Source organism: Melanaphis sacchari, unplaced genomic scaffold (assembly GCF_002803265.2).
Source record: "Melanaphis sacchari strain LSU unplaced genomic scaffold, SCAv2.0 Contig91_pilon_pilon, whole genome shotgun sequence".
In the NCBI taxonomy this organism is placed as follows: domain Eukaryota; kingdom Metazoa; phylum Arthropoda; class Insecta; order Hemiptera; family Aphididae; genus Melanaphis; species Melanaphis sacchari.
Window position 1 is genome coordinate 1738788 of NW_020271649.1, and position 18048 is coordinate 1756835.

The 18048-nt window shown below is 25.3% G+C and overlaps 2 protein-coding genes across 4 annotated transcripts; both read left to right on the forward strand.

Annotated features, from left to right (window-relative positions):
• Positions 1-219: 219 nt before the first annotated feature.
• LOC112602890 (trans-1,2-dihydrobenzene-1,2-diol dehydrogenase-like) lies at positions 220-4596 on the forward strand. Of its 2 annotated transcripts, none has more exons than XM_025351236.1 (7): positions 220-505; positions 1447-1674; positions 2338-2468; positions 2555-2715; positions 3175-3424; positions 4167-4317; positions 4411-4596. In XM_025351236.1, exons 2-7 carry the CDS (start codon positions 1473-1475, stop codon positions 4527-4529), a joined length of 1014 nt encoding a protein of 337 aa, XP_025207021.1. In that variant the 5' UTR covers positions 220-505; positions 1447-1472; the 3' UTR covers positions 4530-4596. The 2 variants fall into 2 exon arrangements, with proteins under 2 accessions (XP_025207021.1, XP_025207022.1); XM_025351237.1 differs by having other exon boundaries at positions 220-501.
• Positions 4597-6251: 1655 nt separating this feature from the next.
• Positions 6252-17554, forward strand: LOC112602852 (guanine nucleotide exchange factor subunit Rich). 2 transcript variants are annotated; one of them, XM_025351185.1, is made up of 22 exons: positions 6252-6338; positions 6410-6682; positions 8228-8335; positions 8404-8556; positions 8624-8801; positions 8879-9012; positions 9084-9175; positions 9235-9631; positions 9784-9987; positions 10058-10427; positions 11279-11466; positions 13550-13778; positions 14064-14173; positions 14242-14373; positions 14448-14690; positions 14913-15027; positions 15096-15220; positions 15303-15442; positions 15524-15933; positions 16001-16166; positions 16242-16430; positions 17118-17454. In XM_025351185.1, exons 2-22 carry the CDS (start codon positions 6545-6547, stop codon positions 17452-17454), a joined length of 4158 nt encoding a protein of 1385 aa, XP_025206970.1. In that variant the 5' UTR covers positions 6252-6338; positions 6410-6544. The 2 variants fall into 2 exon arrangements, with proteins under 2 accessions (XP_025206970.1, XP_025206972.1); XM_025351187.1 differs by lacking the exon at positions 6252-6338 and having other exon boundaries at positions 6545-6682; positions 17118-17554.
• Positions 17555-18048: the final 494 nt, after the last annotated feature.

Below are 18048 nucleotides of genomic sequence, written 5' to 3' on the forward strand. Positions count from 1 at the left end.
CACTTTATTATCTATAACTATGAGATAAATAAAGCCTATATATTCATTATTTTATAATCTATGCGTAGGCCCCGGTGGCAGTAAAAAACAAATAGCACAAACTGTGGCTCCTGGCACTGATAATAATACGTAATTAGGCTCCACCCATCGACCGACAGGCGACAGCGCTCAAATTTCGTGAGAAGACTATTGTAGAAAAGTTATGAATATTGTAATCGTCTGTTGTCAGATAACAACACGCATTAAATTGCCAGTACGTGGCTCACAATTCACACGTTCGGTTTTTTGTGTGTTAATACAATTAGCTATTAGCTGTAGTATAATATTACTTAATTACCACATCATAAATTCAGCTTACTTTTTCGCTGTAATATTATTTATCTACTTAGACAGTAGAACTGTAGATCTCTAATCATAATAGGTACATCGACTACATTATACATTTATTGGAAATTCAATTACCGATTTCATCTATAGGAACGAAACCACAGATTTAAAACCGTAGGTAAGTATCAAATAATAATTTAATTGTTAATATATTTTAAAATAATGCGTGTTGTTTGATAAAATAATTTCTTTATATACACATACACCATACACGTCATGTTCAACATTTTTATTAAATGTTTGGTCATTTATATTTTATAATATATGCTAACTAAGCCCAAGCCATATATCATTATATTTGAAAAAAACAAATACTCTATATTTAAACTCTATCCATGTAGGTACTGTATCTACGAATAACTTTTTACTTATACACTATAGTTACTGTACCTATAAGTATATATACAGAATATATTTTCAATGATTTTCTTATTGAGCATAAAGAAACTGAAAAATCTATTACTTCTTACTTTTAATTAGACATTGCTGAACAAAAATATGGCATGAAAAACTAAATGAATCGTAAATTCCCTAAACTAGCCATAAATGATTTATGTTTATTTTGCTTTGTTTTATTTATATTTTATAGACATTAGATATTTCCTAATTATTTAAAAAACTATACATTAATATTTTTGTCAGCACAGATTCCTAAGATAAAATGTTAATTCAGTTAGGCAAACATGTTTTAGAATCGTTTCAATAATTAACATTGTTGGAAATTTATAGAAAAATGGTTATTGATCCTGAAAATGTTCTTATGTATGCTCTCAAAAATAAAAAATAAAAATTGATATACATACTTATAGTAAAAATGTCAATTAATTATATTTAAATATAAGAGAATAATATTTGTATAGGTTTAACGTCCATTCGGTTATAATTTAAAGAGTGGGGATATGACTTTATGTTCCCGCTATACTTTGAAATTAATTATTCTATTTCCCTAAATTAAAAAGGATACCACTGAATGATCTTTTGTATAAATATATATACATATATATAAATGAAAAATGTTTATATTTAATTGAATATATAAACGATAATATTATTTACTAGGTAGATTAAATTTGTCAACTTACACTATGGCAACAAAATGGGGAATACTAAGTGCTTCCAAAATCTCTCACGATTTTGTCCTAGCTTTAGAAACATTATCAGTTGAAGATCATAAAGTTGTAGCTGTGGCTGCAAAAGATAAATCTAGGGCTAAAGATTTTGCGGTTGATTTTAAAATTCCTACTTATTACGGTTCTTACGAAGAGCTTGGCAATGATATTAATGTCGGTACGTATATTATTTATAATACTTTTTACCTTTATGATCGTGACATAATTAATATTTTAATACATTTGTGATTTATTTATATATGTAAAACAACGTTTCTATGTGTTTTAGCACAAAAATATATTATAAAAATTAAAAACATATATTAACTAGGACGCTACACCCACATTTGTTTTCTTTGTCTTATACAACTGTACATAAGGTATTTTGTGAATATATATTTTTTTTCAGTAGTTCGCGTTTAATTTTTATAGTAACTTATAGGGCTTATTAGTAATTTGTAATTCTATATAGAAAATTGACTCATTAGTCAATTATTTCAATTTAAAGTAAAAAAAAAACATTTTACCTGGATTCTGTTGGAATTGTTTTATTTTATTTTTTAATTTTGAAACATTTTTAATATTTAAAATTTAATTTTTAACTATAATTAAAAATAGTAAAAATGTAATCTTTCTACAAATTCAACAGATCTTAGATAATTTTGTTGAAATTAAAATAATTACACGTTCATTTTTAAATGTAAAATTCTACGAGTATGATACACTTTACACAGTATATATATATGCTTATAAGATGGAGACAACAAAAGCAGGTGGTCCTTATAAATATTAAATAAATAATTTATAATAATTAATTTGTTTTATGTATAATATAAAAAAGACGTTGTTTATATTGGTGCTCTTAACCATCAGCATTATTCATTGACAAAATTAATGCTCGAAAGTGGTAAACACGTATTATGTGAAAAACCGTTTTGTATTAATGCCAAACAACTCGATGAATTAATAAAAGTAAGTAATCATAATTATAAAAATCTACTCAAATAACAGTTTGAAACTCTAAAAATAATGTATGAAATATTGGGTTCCTTGCATAGTTATCAAAAACCAAACAGTTATTTTTAATGGAAGCTATGTGGAGTCGTTTTACGCCGGCCTATCAAAAAGTAGTAGAAGAAGTGCAAAATGGAACTATTGGTACAGTCTTACACGTGCAGGCCAATTTTGGTAGACAAATGTCAAACATCGAAAGAATTTGGTAAAATAATAAATGCATGAATGGCAACCCTTTTAATAGATACTCTAATTATTTCTAGATTTAGCAACGTGCAACAATTGCAATTATTATATTTTATACTTGTAATGAGTGGCTGTATTTTTATGATTTCTAATTTTAATAAATTTCCATAACGTCCAATAATTATACATTTTAATGATATTATAAAACATGTATTGTTATTTATCGTATTTTTTTTTTTTATTGTGTAATGTACTTATCATATCTGAATTTTGAATATTTAAATCATAAACATAACCGCATAATTTAAGATAATGAATTGCATGCTATATAATTGACTATAATATTTATTAGGTATGATAATATAAATCATAAAGTATTATTTTTATGGAGTGAATATTTTTGTCTGAACTATCAAAGTCAATAGGTAAACTAAAATATATAATACCATATTTACGTGTTATGTGTCGTATGTTTTAGGAAAAAAGAAGTGGGAGGAGGCTCAATACTTGATATTGGTGTTTATACGCTACATTTAATTGATACAATACTTGGGCCTGGCAAACCTGTATCCATAGAAAGTAAAGGAACATTAAATATTCATGGCACTGATGAAAATATGTCTGCTATTCTCGAGTATCCCGAAGGAAAAATAGCTGTCATTTCGACACATACTAAAGTGGTAATGGATTGTTCAGCTTACATACATGGAACTAAGGGCACAATCAAGGTAAAACCTGCGGCATGCCAAACGCAATAGACATTATAGATCTCTAAATAATACTTAATTTATGGTAGTATAATATAATATGCATATGTAATTTATAAATGTACGAAAGGGAGAGAGGAGACTCATTATAAGTTTCTTAAATTAAATGAATTACTCTGTAAAATATATACTTACGACCTACTATTTACAAACCTAGACGGGATATACGACAAAATTAATAATTGTAGATTTATAACAATTTTGTAAAAAATAGAAAAAAATTGAAAATTATAAAAAAATAAGGTTATATGATTATATTTTTACCCCATATTGAGATATACGATTACATATTATTTATTTATCAGATTTATGAAAAATAGTAAACATACGATAATAAAAAAAAAAAAAAATCAAATTTAATATATTTTTATTTTTTCCCTAATTTTGGTTTTAAAACACAAGCTGATAGATCAAAATTATTTGAAAAAATCATATTAAAAATAGGAGTTAACATAAAATAAATTAAATTAAATTGTGTTGTTGTGCATGCGGAAAATACATGAGTTAAAGAAATTGTAAGTTATAATAATATAAGTTCATTAGTCTAGTTTGATGTACCGCAAATAGAATTGAAAAATATTTACAGAGTAATGAGTGATAAAGTGTACCCTTTTTTTTGCGGACATGCGGTTTATTTAAGACCCACTTATTGTAACTTGCAAATGCTTCTTAAAAAAATCATATTAATTATATTTTATTTTAGATTCACGAACCATTTCACGCTTCAAAAGAAGTAACAGTTAATACGACCAAGTTTACATTTGAACAACCAGATACAAGAAAACCCACACTATTTCCTAGTAGTGTTCAGTTGCGTTACGAAATAGATCATGTCAGGCATTGTTTAAAGAAAGGTTTGAATATTTTTAAATTTTATACATACCGATCAAATTTAATAATTTTGTCAAAAATGCTTAGTGATTTTTATTGTTTTTTTTTTTTATTAGGTTTGATTGAATCCCCAGTTGTTACTCTAAATAATAGTTATACCGTACAAGAAATAATGGATCGACTTAGAAATCAAATTGGTGTACACTTTGAAGATGATTATAATACTTCTTCGTAATTTGTTGAAATACATATAAATCACTATAAAATATATATTTAATTTAAAGCACGTTTTATAATGCCTATATAAGTATTAATTAATTAAATACCTAATTTTATTTTCCTATTAACTGAACTATTTTTTGAAAATTATCAATCGAGTATAAATAAATTATAATTAAACTAACAGAGTCAACAAATAAATGTCTATAAACAAAAACCAGTTTTTTGAAAATTGTTTAATTTTTAAAACATGCTAACATACTTGTATCATTTTTTTTCGAAAAACCTTTTTTCTTGACAATAAATTATTTCAATTAACTTTCGAAAATACAATTGTGATGTAATAGATAATCAAGAATTTCTTTTCCTATGACATTGTGTACATATAACCACATATTATATATAAAATGTGTTATAGAATCATTAAATAATATAAAAATGAAAGTACTTGGATATATTACACTGTCACCATATATTATATTAATATTTAATACATTAATTCTATTTTTTTTTTAATAAATCATGTTTATTTAAGAATTTTATTACAGCAAACTGTTCAGTAATGCTAAATATGCGTAAGTGAATTTGTATTGTATGTACGAGTAACTAGTTAGTAGGTATACATAGAAACCTATACACAAATAGGTACATTTGTCATTTTCTTTTAATATAGAAAAAATTAATTAAAAAATCGCTACCAGTGCAGTGTGAACAGGGCAGCAGTTTATTGTTACCGCCACTCACCACAACCGGCACTAGCGACTACGTGGTAGCCGGTAGGTATATATAACACTAAACAGCTACTATGTAGGTACCTACTAGCAACTATATAGGTAGCGTAGTAAAGTGTATTTAAGATTTAATAGTAAGAACAGATTAAGACAGGATTTCTATCTTAGTGTGTGATTATCATAAACATAAGTAACTACACATTAACTAGTTCTAATTTCTATGAAAATTTTAAACCCATATTACAGAATAGGATGTACATATATCTTAAATCGTGGTTTTATACGTTTTAACGTTTATTATGGATTCATACAACGTACAATAAACATATTAAGTAGGTTTATAAATTAATAAGACGTAGTAAATACGCACCTATATTATGTATAATACAAAATTTAATGTATAATATCATTTTAACGATCGTACATTTCTGTCGTCACTTCCTGACTTCCTGTTTCGGTTATTTCCCGTCATCTTATCAGCTATCAGTAGCTGATGGATCGTCTAATGAGGACGTCGTACCCGCATGTGTTGTCTCCGTCTTACACACGTACGATATAGTAAATTCTCGTTCATCAGTTTCAATAGTGTGCTTTTAGTTTTGATATTTGAGTGAATTGACCTATTATCAAAGTTTTAGGTAAGAACATTATTTGTGTTCTCTTGTTGGTTTTTTACGATATTTTAATTTTTAAGTGAATTATGATCATTTTCAAATATTTATATTTTTCATATTCGTAACTCACTTCAAAATTAAAATATCGTAAAAAACCAATGAGAGAACACATGTAATGTTCTTCGTTCTTCCCTAAAAATTTAATAACAGGTCAATTCACTCTAATATCAAAACTAAAACCACACTATTAAAACTTGTGAACAATGTGAACAATGTGAACGAGAATTTACTATACCGTACGTGTGTAAAACGGAGACAACACATGCGGGTGCAACCTTTTCTATGGCGATGTTCTCTTAAACCGTACCCATGTTTATATTATCTATGGTTCATAACAAGTATTAACAACTCCGTTATCATTGTACTACTTATTTTATTTGATCGTACCAAACGTCCTGATAACATACACAATTTGTCGACGTTAATATTATAATTTTATTATCCAATAGTATAATATTATTACAATTTTATAAATGGTTCAATGGTTGTAGATGTTCTAGTGCAGTGGAGTGGAGTTTAATCATACCAGTTATGTCAACTTTAAACGTTCGTCGGTTATGAATTGCAAGTGGGATTTATGTGTTTGACGCATCTTGTGTTTTGTTCATCCTAGTCCACCTATAACTATGTACTTTCCGTTAGGCTGGCCAAAAGTTTTGGCTTCAGCACACGCTGCTGGTAGTCTTGTCCAAGTGATATGTAACAGAGACAAAATTCTATTTGCTTTACTTTCCATTGAACGATTGGAAATATGGTTTTGCAAGGTAAACTATAAAATTTCTTAACTAATGTTAATGCACCTCATCGTCTATATTAGGTTAGTCATATTTGTTCTGAGCCAATTCGATAGTTTGTAAATTTTTTGACATACAAAATGTCTTTTAATATTTACTTCAAGGTATTAGTGTTACCTTTGAAAACTGAAATAATATGTATCTAATGAATAAACAAACAATTTTATAGTAAGATCTTATTAACAAAATATCATCATTAAATATAGCATGTCAAAATGTATGCATTATTTTTACCTGACAATTTTTTTCTTAGAACGGGTATTAGATTTTTTTAGGATTTTTAAATGTAAATTTTTATTATTTTGTAAAATATAATAATTAACTAATAATTCTTTAGAAAATATCTCTTTATAAATAGGTCAATGGTTTTCAAATAATTATTAGTTATAGATTTTCAAAAGCATCATATAACTATCAGAATAGTAATAAATCATTATCTATTCATTTGAATCAATTAAATTAAAAATTATCATCAATATATATTATGCATGTTAACATAAAAAAAAAAAAAAAAAATATTAATAATACGACTGACAAAACTTAAATTTATTAAATTATTGTAGTCATACTTGCACTTATATACTTTTAAATAAGTGTAATATCTAAGATCTTGCTAGTTTGCTATGTTCATATATATTTATTATTATTATTATTAGAAGAGGGTAAGTAAAAGTTTTATTGGTTATAAAAGTCAGAAATATAATTTATACTAAACATTTTGTAAAGTTACTTTCTATATTTAAGTAGAATTATTTTCAAGATAAATATACATTTTATAATATAATTTACAATTTTAGATTATGTGTGAAATCACATTTTTAAAATATTTAAATTACTTTTATTTATTGCCTATTAGATATACCATTTCTATGATTAGTCGGTATTTACAACAATAATATACTTTAATTTATACTATTATATAGTTAATAACTTAATAGATGGGATTATTTTTTTGTCAAAAATTAACTTAACCTAATATACTATTAATAGTAAAATAAATTACTATAATATATCAATAAATACATTCAATAAAATATACTTAGTGTAAAGTAACAAATTCTTCCAACTCAGAATAATTTTTTGTGTGTAATGATTTATAGTACTTATTAGATAACACAAGTATAAACGATTTTACTAAACAATTAACTAATAATATAATAACTCTATTGGTTATTTTTTTTATCCATATTTTTCGAAATATTTTCCAACTTTGAATCAAAATATTTTAAAAATTAATTATTAAAATATTTCATTACCAAGATATAATAACTGATAAATTATATAATAAAATAATTAGTTATCATATTATTTTGATACTTTAGTGTATCATTGTTTTATGTATGCATATATTATTCTTTTATTAATTTAACATGTTATACTTGTATACTATTCAAGTAGTACCTACTTAATTTTTAAATATTAGTATTAATAATTATTTGTGTTAATAGTATAATTTAAATAGAAGAATGAATTATTTTTAAAAAATTATAATAATCTAACAAACATCTTTAATAGCCATGTGTGAAAATCACCTCATATACAAGATCTCCTCAGAGCCTTGATGAAATAGGTTTTAATCGACGTGTAGAATGGAGACCAGATTCCAGTATGTTGGTCATAGTGGTTAGTATTTATTTTATTTTCTAATTATTTAATAACTACTATCTAAAATAAATTGAATTGTGTTGTAGACTACAAAAGGTTATTTAATATTTTACAATTTGAGCATTATTGGTGATCCTGGAAGTTTATATCATTTAGAAGATTCACATATCTCTAGTTTAAAAAGAGAAAATGATGAGCTATTTGTGAAGGAGACCATACCATCTTTACATATTAAACAAGTAATATAATATAATATATTTAATTTAAATAAGTAATATATTAATTCTATTTGTTTAAATGGTATAGAATCAAATTGCTTGTGTTGATGGTAGTGTTGAATGTATGGCTTGTATTCGCGATGAGTTAATGGTGTCCACTTGTAAAGGACATATATTACGATATCACTGGAATGGTTCTATTAATCGAGATTACTGTTTAGATCTTCGTAGAACACCATTTTCTATTGATCTACATGTTTCTAATGGTAAATAATTAATTAGTTACTAAATTTCAATGTGTAAATAATATTTGTTATTTTTAATTTGTGTTTAAATTTTACAGCTGCACCATTAACTAGCAAAGATACTTTTATTGTTGATATGGAATACTCTCCATTAGTTGGAGGTTTTGGAATTATTTTGAATGATGGACGTGCAGCATTACTTACAGCATCATCTTTAAAATTTGATCCTAATGTAAGATATACTTGAAAATTAAAATATAAAAATATTTAAAAATAACATTATATTTAATTTTATCAAAATAGCAAGTCCAAGGTATTTGGGCTCCTAATATTGATACTGCTACATGTACAAGTTTGAATCACAAGTATAGATTGATTGCATATGGACTAAAAAAGTTAGTTAATTAATTAAATTTTGAAATAATTATTCAACATTTGCATTTTGAAATTGTAGTTCCCAGGGCATAGTATTTGGTCTTGATGAACGTACTGGAGGATTACAATTATCTCACAATCTTGTGATTCCCAGTCAAGTATGGCCAGGTGGAGGATTAGGTTCTGTGAGGTGTACTCGATGGACGCCAGATGGTTGTGCTTTAGTAATGGCTTGGGAGAATGGTGGCTTTGCTGTATGGAGTACTTTTGGAGCTCTATTAGTTTGTTCATTGGCATGGAACTTCAGTGTAAACATTGATTTAAGCTCTAGAAATCCACTAAATATTATTTCTATGGAATGGTGTATTGAAGGCTATCAATTGTGGATGATTAATGGAGCCTCTAAAGATACACATGATGATACAGTACTACAAATGCCATTTTTAAAAAGCGCTCTTGCTGTCAATCCAACAATGGTAAACATTTTTAATAAAATATTATCTTAATAAATTCCAATTATTTTTAAATATTTTTTTCTTAGTCATTGTTAAATAATTGTATCCTGATATAAAATAACGGAACATCAAAAACAATTTATTACCAAAAATATAAAAATTATGTGTTTTAGAGCCATCGTCCGCATTTATATCTCCAAGGTGAAGATAAATTGTATCTGAATGTAACATCTGGTCTAACCAAAGTGTATAAAATGACTCAATCCAATAATAAAGCTAAAGATCAATTAACTATCACCAGTGCTTTAGTTGAAAATAAACAATGGATAGTTGTTTATGCACCTTCTCCTTATTTAGGAACTAATTGGCCAATTAGAGTAAATTTTTTACATTATTTTGCTTATATTTATTGAATATGTAATTAAAATTTATTTATTTTAATTTCAGACATCTTGTATAGATGATGATGGAAAACATATAGCAATTGCTGGTCGTTGTGGTATTGCTCATTATTCTTTAATTACCCATCGCTGGAAACTATTTGGCAATGAAATACAAGAAAAAGATATGATAGTAACTGGTGGAGTCTTATGGTGGCGATGCTATATTATATGTGGATGTTACAGCGTGCCTGTTGATGAACATCAAGTGCGAATATATAATGGAGATTCTAGATTATCCAATGATAATATGATTTCGTACCAATTAACTGGACAAGCCTTATTACTTGATTGCTTGGGAAATCGGTTAGCTGTTTTTTGTTCTGATGGGATTGTTAATTTATTTAACATTGAGCTTTCACCTAATCACAATATGGGTAATTTCAAACATAAAATTATTAAGATAAAGTTTGCACACTATTTGTTTTAAAACCTTCTGACCCATCCATAAAATAAGCAAATTTTGTTCAGCTGCATCAATTTTGTGCTGTCAATTTTAGTATTAGAATAAATTGACATATTTTTGTACTAATAGTTATAAACATTGAATTTGAATGTACATTATTTTTTATGATATTTCAATTTATATTCATATTATCATTATGAGTATATAAAATATTATAATTCAAAATGCACATAACGCATACCTAGTTAATGTTCTTAACTTAAAATAGTTTAATTATAACTTAAATTGTATCTAATATTAAAGATAACAATATAAGATTGGTTCTGTCATGCGATTGGATCGAAGAGGAAACAAATAGTGCATTGACAACTTTCATGCCAACAGATTTCTTTAAAATTCAATTATTTGTTAAATTTCTTATATGTTGATTATATAAATAGCAATTATTAGTTATCAATAACTACCATTTAAAATTAACCTATTATTTGTTGTCATTTTATCGAAAAAACTTTTGTAAACTGTATGTAAGTTTTGAAATGTTATAATCAGGGTTTGAAAAATATTAAAAAACTAAAAATTTATTGCTCTGCTTAGAATCTAAAACTTTTTGTTTAAAATTCTTTTTTATTATAAACTTTTTTTTAGTAGTATAATAGTATAATTCTATATATATATGGTATTTTCAAGATGCTTATCTTTCAGACTCTGATTTAATTGAATAATTTACAAATTGAATTATAAAAATTATTTTTAATCTTATATTATTGGTATAGTTAACTTGTACAATTTGTTGTTTAACCTTTTTTTTTATTTATTTTTTAGCTATATTGGATAGAGTACAGACTATTGATATGTCAGCTTTATGTATACATCCTACTTGCGTTGTTTCTGTTCTACTTACAACTCTTCGTATTGAACCAAAAATTAAAGGTTCTATTGTAAGAGATAACTTTTTACTCAATATCAATGGGAATTTGCTGTTGGTAAATCAGCAAAGCTGTGATGATCAGGTATTATTTTAAACATAAACAAAAAATTAAAAATGAATATTTTAGTTTTAATTTTTATTTCTATTCTGTCGTATCTGAAGACTTATTTTCAGTAAATATACTCAGATTATAACTTCGATGGAAGTTTTTGATAGAAAATCTAGTAGTTACTTTTGGAGGTCAAAATTAAAAATTCTTAGTATTTAAAAAAAAAAATTGAAAAAAAAATATTAACATTTGTTATGATTATAAAACACTTTTTTTTAGTAACTTACAAAAAATTTGACCATCTTTGTTTAAATGTTTTTTGATTTTTGTGTCAATAAATTTTGTTTTTCGTTGAGTTAAAATACTTAAAAAAAATTAACCATAAATTTACAATTATTTGTTTCATAATTGATGATAGAATTTTAACAAACACAAAATATATATACTATTATGATAATTAAATATTATTAATATTATAAATAAAATGTTTTTAGCAAAAATGAATTTATCTTATTGAAAGGTTAACTGTGAAAATAAATTATTATAGAAATATCAAAGAATATATCTTAAAATAAACATAATAAAGGCTGACAGTCTACATTCAAAATAATTTTTTGCAAATAATGATATTTACTAATGAATTCAAATTTAACCTATACATTACAATTACTTATTTAATAACAAAGAATACTCAACAATTACTGTATTGTAGAGTAGTTAATCACTTTCTTCCATTTTAATTATAATAATAGCATATATTTTATATTTTGGATGGTATCAGTTCACAGAGTATTATTTATAACTAGTGTCTAGATTGTTTTATATAATTATCTTCACATTATTATACCACACAGCTTCATAATTTAACAATATTTAATTCATTCTTAATACTTAAAAAATATCTATACCTTTGAATATAACTATAACAATTAAAATTATATAAAACATTAATACTTATACTTACTCTAAAAACAAATGACATTAAGTTAATTTTATCATTTGTTGATATTGCTATTAAAGCAATTAAATTTACTATTAGGAATATGGTAGGTTGAATTAGTTTTTGCTGAAAAAATTACACTTTAAAACGTCATTGTTTGTGATAAAATATAATAAAAGTTTTTAGTATATCAACATATAATAATTTTAAATTACATTATAACTTTTTTTTTTTTTTTAACAAGAAATATACAATCTGTACCCTTGGGCACAATAAGAATATGTGATATAATATTTTATTTGACATGAAAACATGAGGGAAGAAGCCATCCAGTGAAGGCACTCCTTATTTGCTTATTAATAATATTTTATTTATTTATTTATTTTTTTTTTTTATATTTTTTATTTATTCATTTAGTAAATCTCGACACCATTTTCTTTTTAGTCATCGTGTACGATTGCCTAGAATTGTGTGAGAAGCTAGATTGGATATAAGGGGATTAGGATGATATGAAAGTCTGTTATGGGATCTTTTGTAAAATGTTATTTCTTCGTTGTGAACTGTTTTAATATTTAAATCTGTGTGCAGAGTGTAGTTGGAGACATATGGAGGGGCGTTAGTAATTAATCTTAAGATTTTATTTTGAAAGGTTTGGATTTTATTTACATTGATTTTTTTTGCATTACCCCATAACTGTAGGCCAACATTATAACTAAAGTTGTTATTCTTTATTATTATATAATTCAAATAATCTACTGCAAATATTAAATTAAAATATTTATAAAGACATTTGTGTGTATATATTTTTTTGATTTTTTGGTTTAATTATGAGGAACTTTGTACCAAATGTTCAATTCTTAGTTATAAAAATTGAACATTTTATAAAAAAAAATATAGCTATACCTATATCTTTAATATTAAAAAAACAGTATTGTAGAAATTTATCAGGAACCTTGGTTGTATTACATTTTGAGGATTTTTGACACATCAAAAAAGTGTATACTGCTATTTTTAAAAAATAAATTGAAATTAATAGTTGAAAATATTGATAAATAGCTCAAAAAGATAAAATATTAAAAAAATTATACTAAATATAGAAAATGATAATATTACAATTTGAAGGAAGTTTCAGTATCTACTAATTGGTTTAATAACAATTATTTAATCATTTTTTAGTCACAAGTTATTCCATCTCCAATTTTATTGGCATCTTGTGTAGAGAATGCTTGGGTTTCAAGTCAATATCGCCGTGATAAACCTCATCTGACTGAAGCCCTTTGGTTATTTTGTGGTGCTCATGGAATGAGAGTTTGGCTTCCATTATTTCCAAAAAATGGTGATAAGTCACATACTTTTATGTCAAAAAGAATTATGTTGCCATTTCAACTTAAAATTTATCCATTAGGTATGATTTAAACTTTGATTAATCAATTAACTAAGCATAAATAATTTATTAATTTTAGTAACTATTGTAATTTAATAATATGTTTTGCAAATATCAATAATCATGTAGTCTTGGTAGTTTTACAAATAACCATTTGACTTAACAAAACATATGGAGTAAAGAATTTTGAAGACATTCATGATTTAATTACGTATTTTAAGAAAATTTTTTGTTATTTTTATTGTTATAAGTCAATGATAATATGAATAATTAAAATACATATATTTTCATATTAAATTGTTTCAGCTATACTTTTTGAAGATGCAATTTTATTAGGTGCAGAAAATGATACATTATTGTATACATCGGATACTACCTCTGTTTTTTCTTTACCATTCTGTCAAGTAGAAAGAACAGTAAATAATATAAATATATATATATTTTTTTTGTATTATCAAATTTTAATAATTAACTCAAATTTTAGAGCCAAGTATATCTACATCAAATTTTGAGACAGTTGATTCGGCGTAATTTAGGTTTTCATGCTTGGGAAGTTGCTAGGTGTTGCACAAATTTACCATATTTTTCTCATTCTTTGGAACTCTTGTTACATGAGGTATTCAATATTTAATAATTGATGATTAATTGTTAGAAAAATTTAATAATATATTAATTATTTTACTTATAAAGGTTTTAGAAGAAGAAGCTACCAGCAAAGAACCCATACCAGATGCTCAGTTACCTAGTGTTATAGAATTTATACAGGAATTTCCAAATCTTTATTTAGAAACTGTGGTTCAGTGTGCTCGTAAAACTGAAATTGCATTATGGCCTTATTTATTTTCTGCAGCTGGTAAACCTAAAGATCTTTTTCAAGAGTGTCTAAAACGACAAAATTTAAATACTGCTGCTTCATATCTTATAATACTCCAGGTCGGTACATAAATTGATTCATATAAATCTTATTTTTATATTTTTATAATTTGAATTTAATGCATTAAATTCAGATTTATATTGTTATTATAAAATTGATTTTTAATAAGAATTCAAGTTCACATTTCTTATTTGAATTCACTGTTTAAATAAAATATAACAATTTAGTATAATATAACATTGTTCTTTATTTTTGTAACATATTTTTAAATGTATTTCAAGAATTTAGAATCATCTTTGGTCAGTTGTAAATATGCTACTTTGTTATTGGATTCAGCTTTAGATAGTTGTCAATGGGATTTATCTAAAGACCTTGTCAGATTTTTGAAAGCAATTGGTATGAAAATAGTTCGATATTTTTAGTATACAAATTTAACTATTTAACTTATATACCTACTGGTTTAGATCCAAATGATGCTGATTCCCCAAGAACATCATGCATTTTTCCTGCAAAATACAGTATGATGGGACAAGCAAGCACAGTGAATCCGAATGAGGAAGATTTATCGTTTTTAATGGGAAACATTCAGGTATTTAATGTAACAATAAATAAAAGTAACTTAAAAATAATTCCTATGCATTAATTAATTATTAAATAACCGTAATTTTCAGGTGAGAGGAAGAAGTATTAGTACCAGTACTACGCCCAAAATAGATATGAATTCTACTTTTGTAAGAACTGATAGTAGAACAGAGCATAATAGTTCACAAAGAAAAAGATCTCTACTTTCAAATGGAAAATCAGAAAATGGGTTTGTATTATTTTTGTCTATTTTACTATTTATACAATATATCTATATTCTCTACATTCAACAATTTATAATTTCTTTTAGAAAGGATATGGTCACTTGTAATTCTATTCTTGAAGAATTTTTCACTGATACAATTCTTCAAAAACATGCTGCTAAATTATTACTTAATTACAAATTAAGAGCACTTGGATATTTTGCTGCTCGATTAGACTTTCATTTAGTTGAATGGTTAGCAAAAGAACGTAATGGAGCAGCTCGAATCGATAACTATATTGTGGCCTTGCGAAGTCTTTACACTGATTTTTCTTTAACAAGACCATTAACTCCTATTCAAAAACGTTCTCCACCACCATCGGGTATGTTGTTCAATACAGACAAGCCTAAGTGGGTAGATGGAGGTAGTGCTGTTGGTGATAGTGGCTACATGAGTTGTCAAGATGTTCCTCAAATGTCTTCTCAATATCCCCAAGATGGATTCCTTACAGGAATTGGTGAGAAAATAATTTATAAAAAGACTTATCTTTTTTATTTGTCTTAATGCAGTGATTTTATTTAAAGATGAAGCTAGTACTGTTAGTGAATCTGAAGATGCTTTGTTGTGGAATGAAGAAAGAACACAGGCTAATATTGATAACTGGAATGTTATTCCTAATGCACATATGTTAGAACAACTTTCTAATGAGCATTTATCACAAGACACTTCAAAAGCTGAAGTGCAACTTAGGTAGGTTATTTATTATTGTTAATAATATTTTTTTATCAGTTTCATAAACATAATACTATAAAAAATATTTTACAGATATTTGTTGCAATTATTATTTGAAGCTGGTTGTTTGGAGTGGAGCTTTATTGTATCAGTGTTTCTTAGAGATGCATTAGCAGTGCAAAGGCTTATATCTATTTCCCGGTCACCGGAACACAGTTATGAATCTGTATCTAGATTAAAACAAGCATTCATTTTATTATACCAGTGGAGTTGTAATGAATGGTAGTGTATACAATTTACATTATGTTTAATTTAAATTATTTTTTATTATTTATGCATTTTATTCAAAAAAAATTTTCTAATATTAAGAAAAAAAGTCATTCAATAAACAAACAATAGTTAATAGGTTCTTACTCCTTAATTTCTTCAATTTTTTTTCTTTCAAGGATTATATAGAGAAGATAAGATAGTACTTTTTAACTGGATAAAATCTACAAAACAGATTAGTTAATTTTTTTTTGATACATTGCTTTATGATATTATTTTTAAAATTATTTATTTATTTATCAAATTATATTATTTATAATATTTTAGAGAAGTGCTAAAAACGTATTCCAAGAACATTGTTTTTATTGCCTTGCTACAGAATGTTTTATTTGATTTAAAAGATTATCGTAGTTAACTCATTTAGTGGGTTAATTTTTTAAAATTTCCTTAAAATATTGAATACTTTAGCATTTGTTATATTAATGATCTAGAAAGTAATTTAAATCAAAATAACAGTTTATCAAATCATATTTCACTGATGAATTTGTTACTTATACTGAAATAAATTTTTGGGAAAATGGGAATATAATATATCTAAAAATTATCATAACTTTATACTCATCACTAAAAATAACATTTAAAAAAAAAATTTAAAAAACTTCATGAAAATAATTATATATTCTTTTTTTATTTTATTTTTAGCTTTGGCTATCGACCATTTATGTCTACATGCCAAGCACAGTTGGGTATATTAAATCGAATAATTACATCTAAACAGCCAGCGCCTACTGTAACTCCACAAGCATCTTCATCTTCACTGACCAGTGTTCTGACACAATCTTCTAGATCGCGATCAGCAAGTGAAGGTACCGGTGGTAGTCATACTACATCAGAAATTACTGATCATAGTATACAAACAGATTGTCATCCAGCTATTGCACTGGATTCTTGCTGTGATGAAACTCAAGACAATATGTCTAATTTTGATACAACATCTGTAGTAAGCTCGCAATCACCTAATAGCTGTTCATTATCTTAAAATTAAGATATTTCTGGTATATCTTACATAACAGCTTAAATAATTTTTTAATATTTACAATTCACTTTTGCTGTTATAGACAAAATATTATTTAGAAAGACTTAGGTAAATAAAAATACATTTATTATTATTTTATTTGTTTATTATTTTTGTAGGCTGTCAATTAGTAGACTTATGAAAATACATTTTATTTTCATAATAATTATGTGTTGTAGTTAAACAATGCATTTTAAATGTCCAATATAATTCCAAATTACTTGCCATGGAATATTGACTGATTTAAATATTAAAAAAAAACATTCATTTAAGTGCCTACTAATTGAAAAAGCCAAAAATATATTAAATATAAGTTTTTTATCTTGTCATGTTATTATTTTAACACATTTGTGATATATTGTTATAAATTATATGATATTATTTACCCATTATTGTTAATAAATAGTATAGAATTTAATTTTCTTATTTTTATTTTTTTATGTATACATCTTTTGTGCCACGAGTATGAAGTAATTATTACATTTTATTTTACTATATTGTATGAATCTTCAAAATGTATTGTATTGTTTTGTGATGCTTACTTAAAGATAAGAACTA

What these genes read in the sequence shown, in the direction of transcription:
- LOC112602890 (XM_025351236.1), top strand. Translation starts at nt 1,473, where the DNA reads ATGGCAACAAAATGGGGAATACTAAGTGCTTCCAAAATCTCTCACGAT. An exon ending in TCAAACATCGAAAGAATTTG is followed by an intron (nt 2,716 to 3,174) that starts GTAAAATAATAA and finishes CGTATGTTTTAG; the next exon opens with GAAAAAAGAAGTGGGAGGAG. An exon ending in CAGGCATTGTTTAAAGAAAG is followed by an intron (nt 4,318 to 4,410) that starts GTTTGAATATTT and finishes TTTTTTTATTAG; the next exon opens with GTTTGATTGAATCCCCAGTT.
- LOC112602852 (XM_025351185.1), top strand. Translation starts at nt 6,545, where the DNA reads ATGTACTTTCCGTTAGGCTGGCCAAAAGTTTTGGCTTCAGCACACGCT. An exon ending in CATCTTTACATATTAAACAA is followed by an intron (nt 8,557 to 8,623) that starts GTAATATAATAT and finishes TAAATGGTATAG; the next exon opens with AATCAAATTGCTTGTGTTGA. An exon ending in TCTGTCAAGTAGAAAGAACA is followed by an intron (nt 14,174 to 14,241) that starts GTAAATAATATA and finishes CTCAAATTTTAG; the next exon opens with AGCCAAGTATATCTACATCA.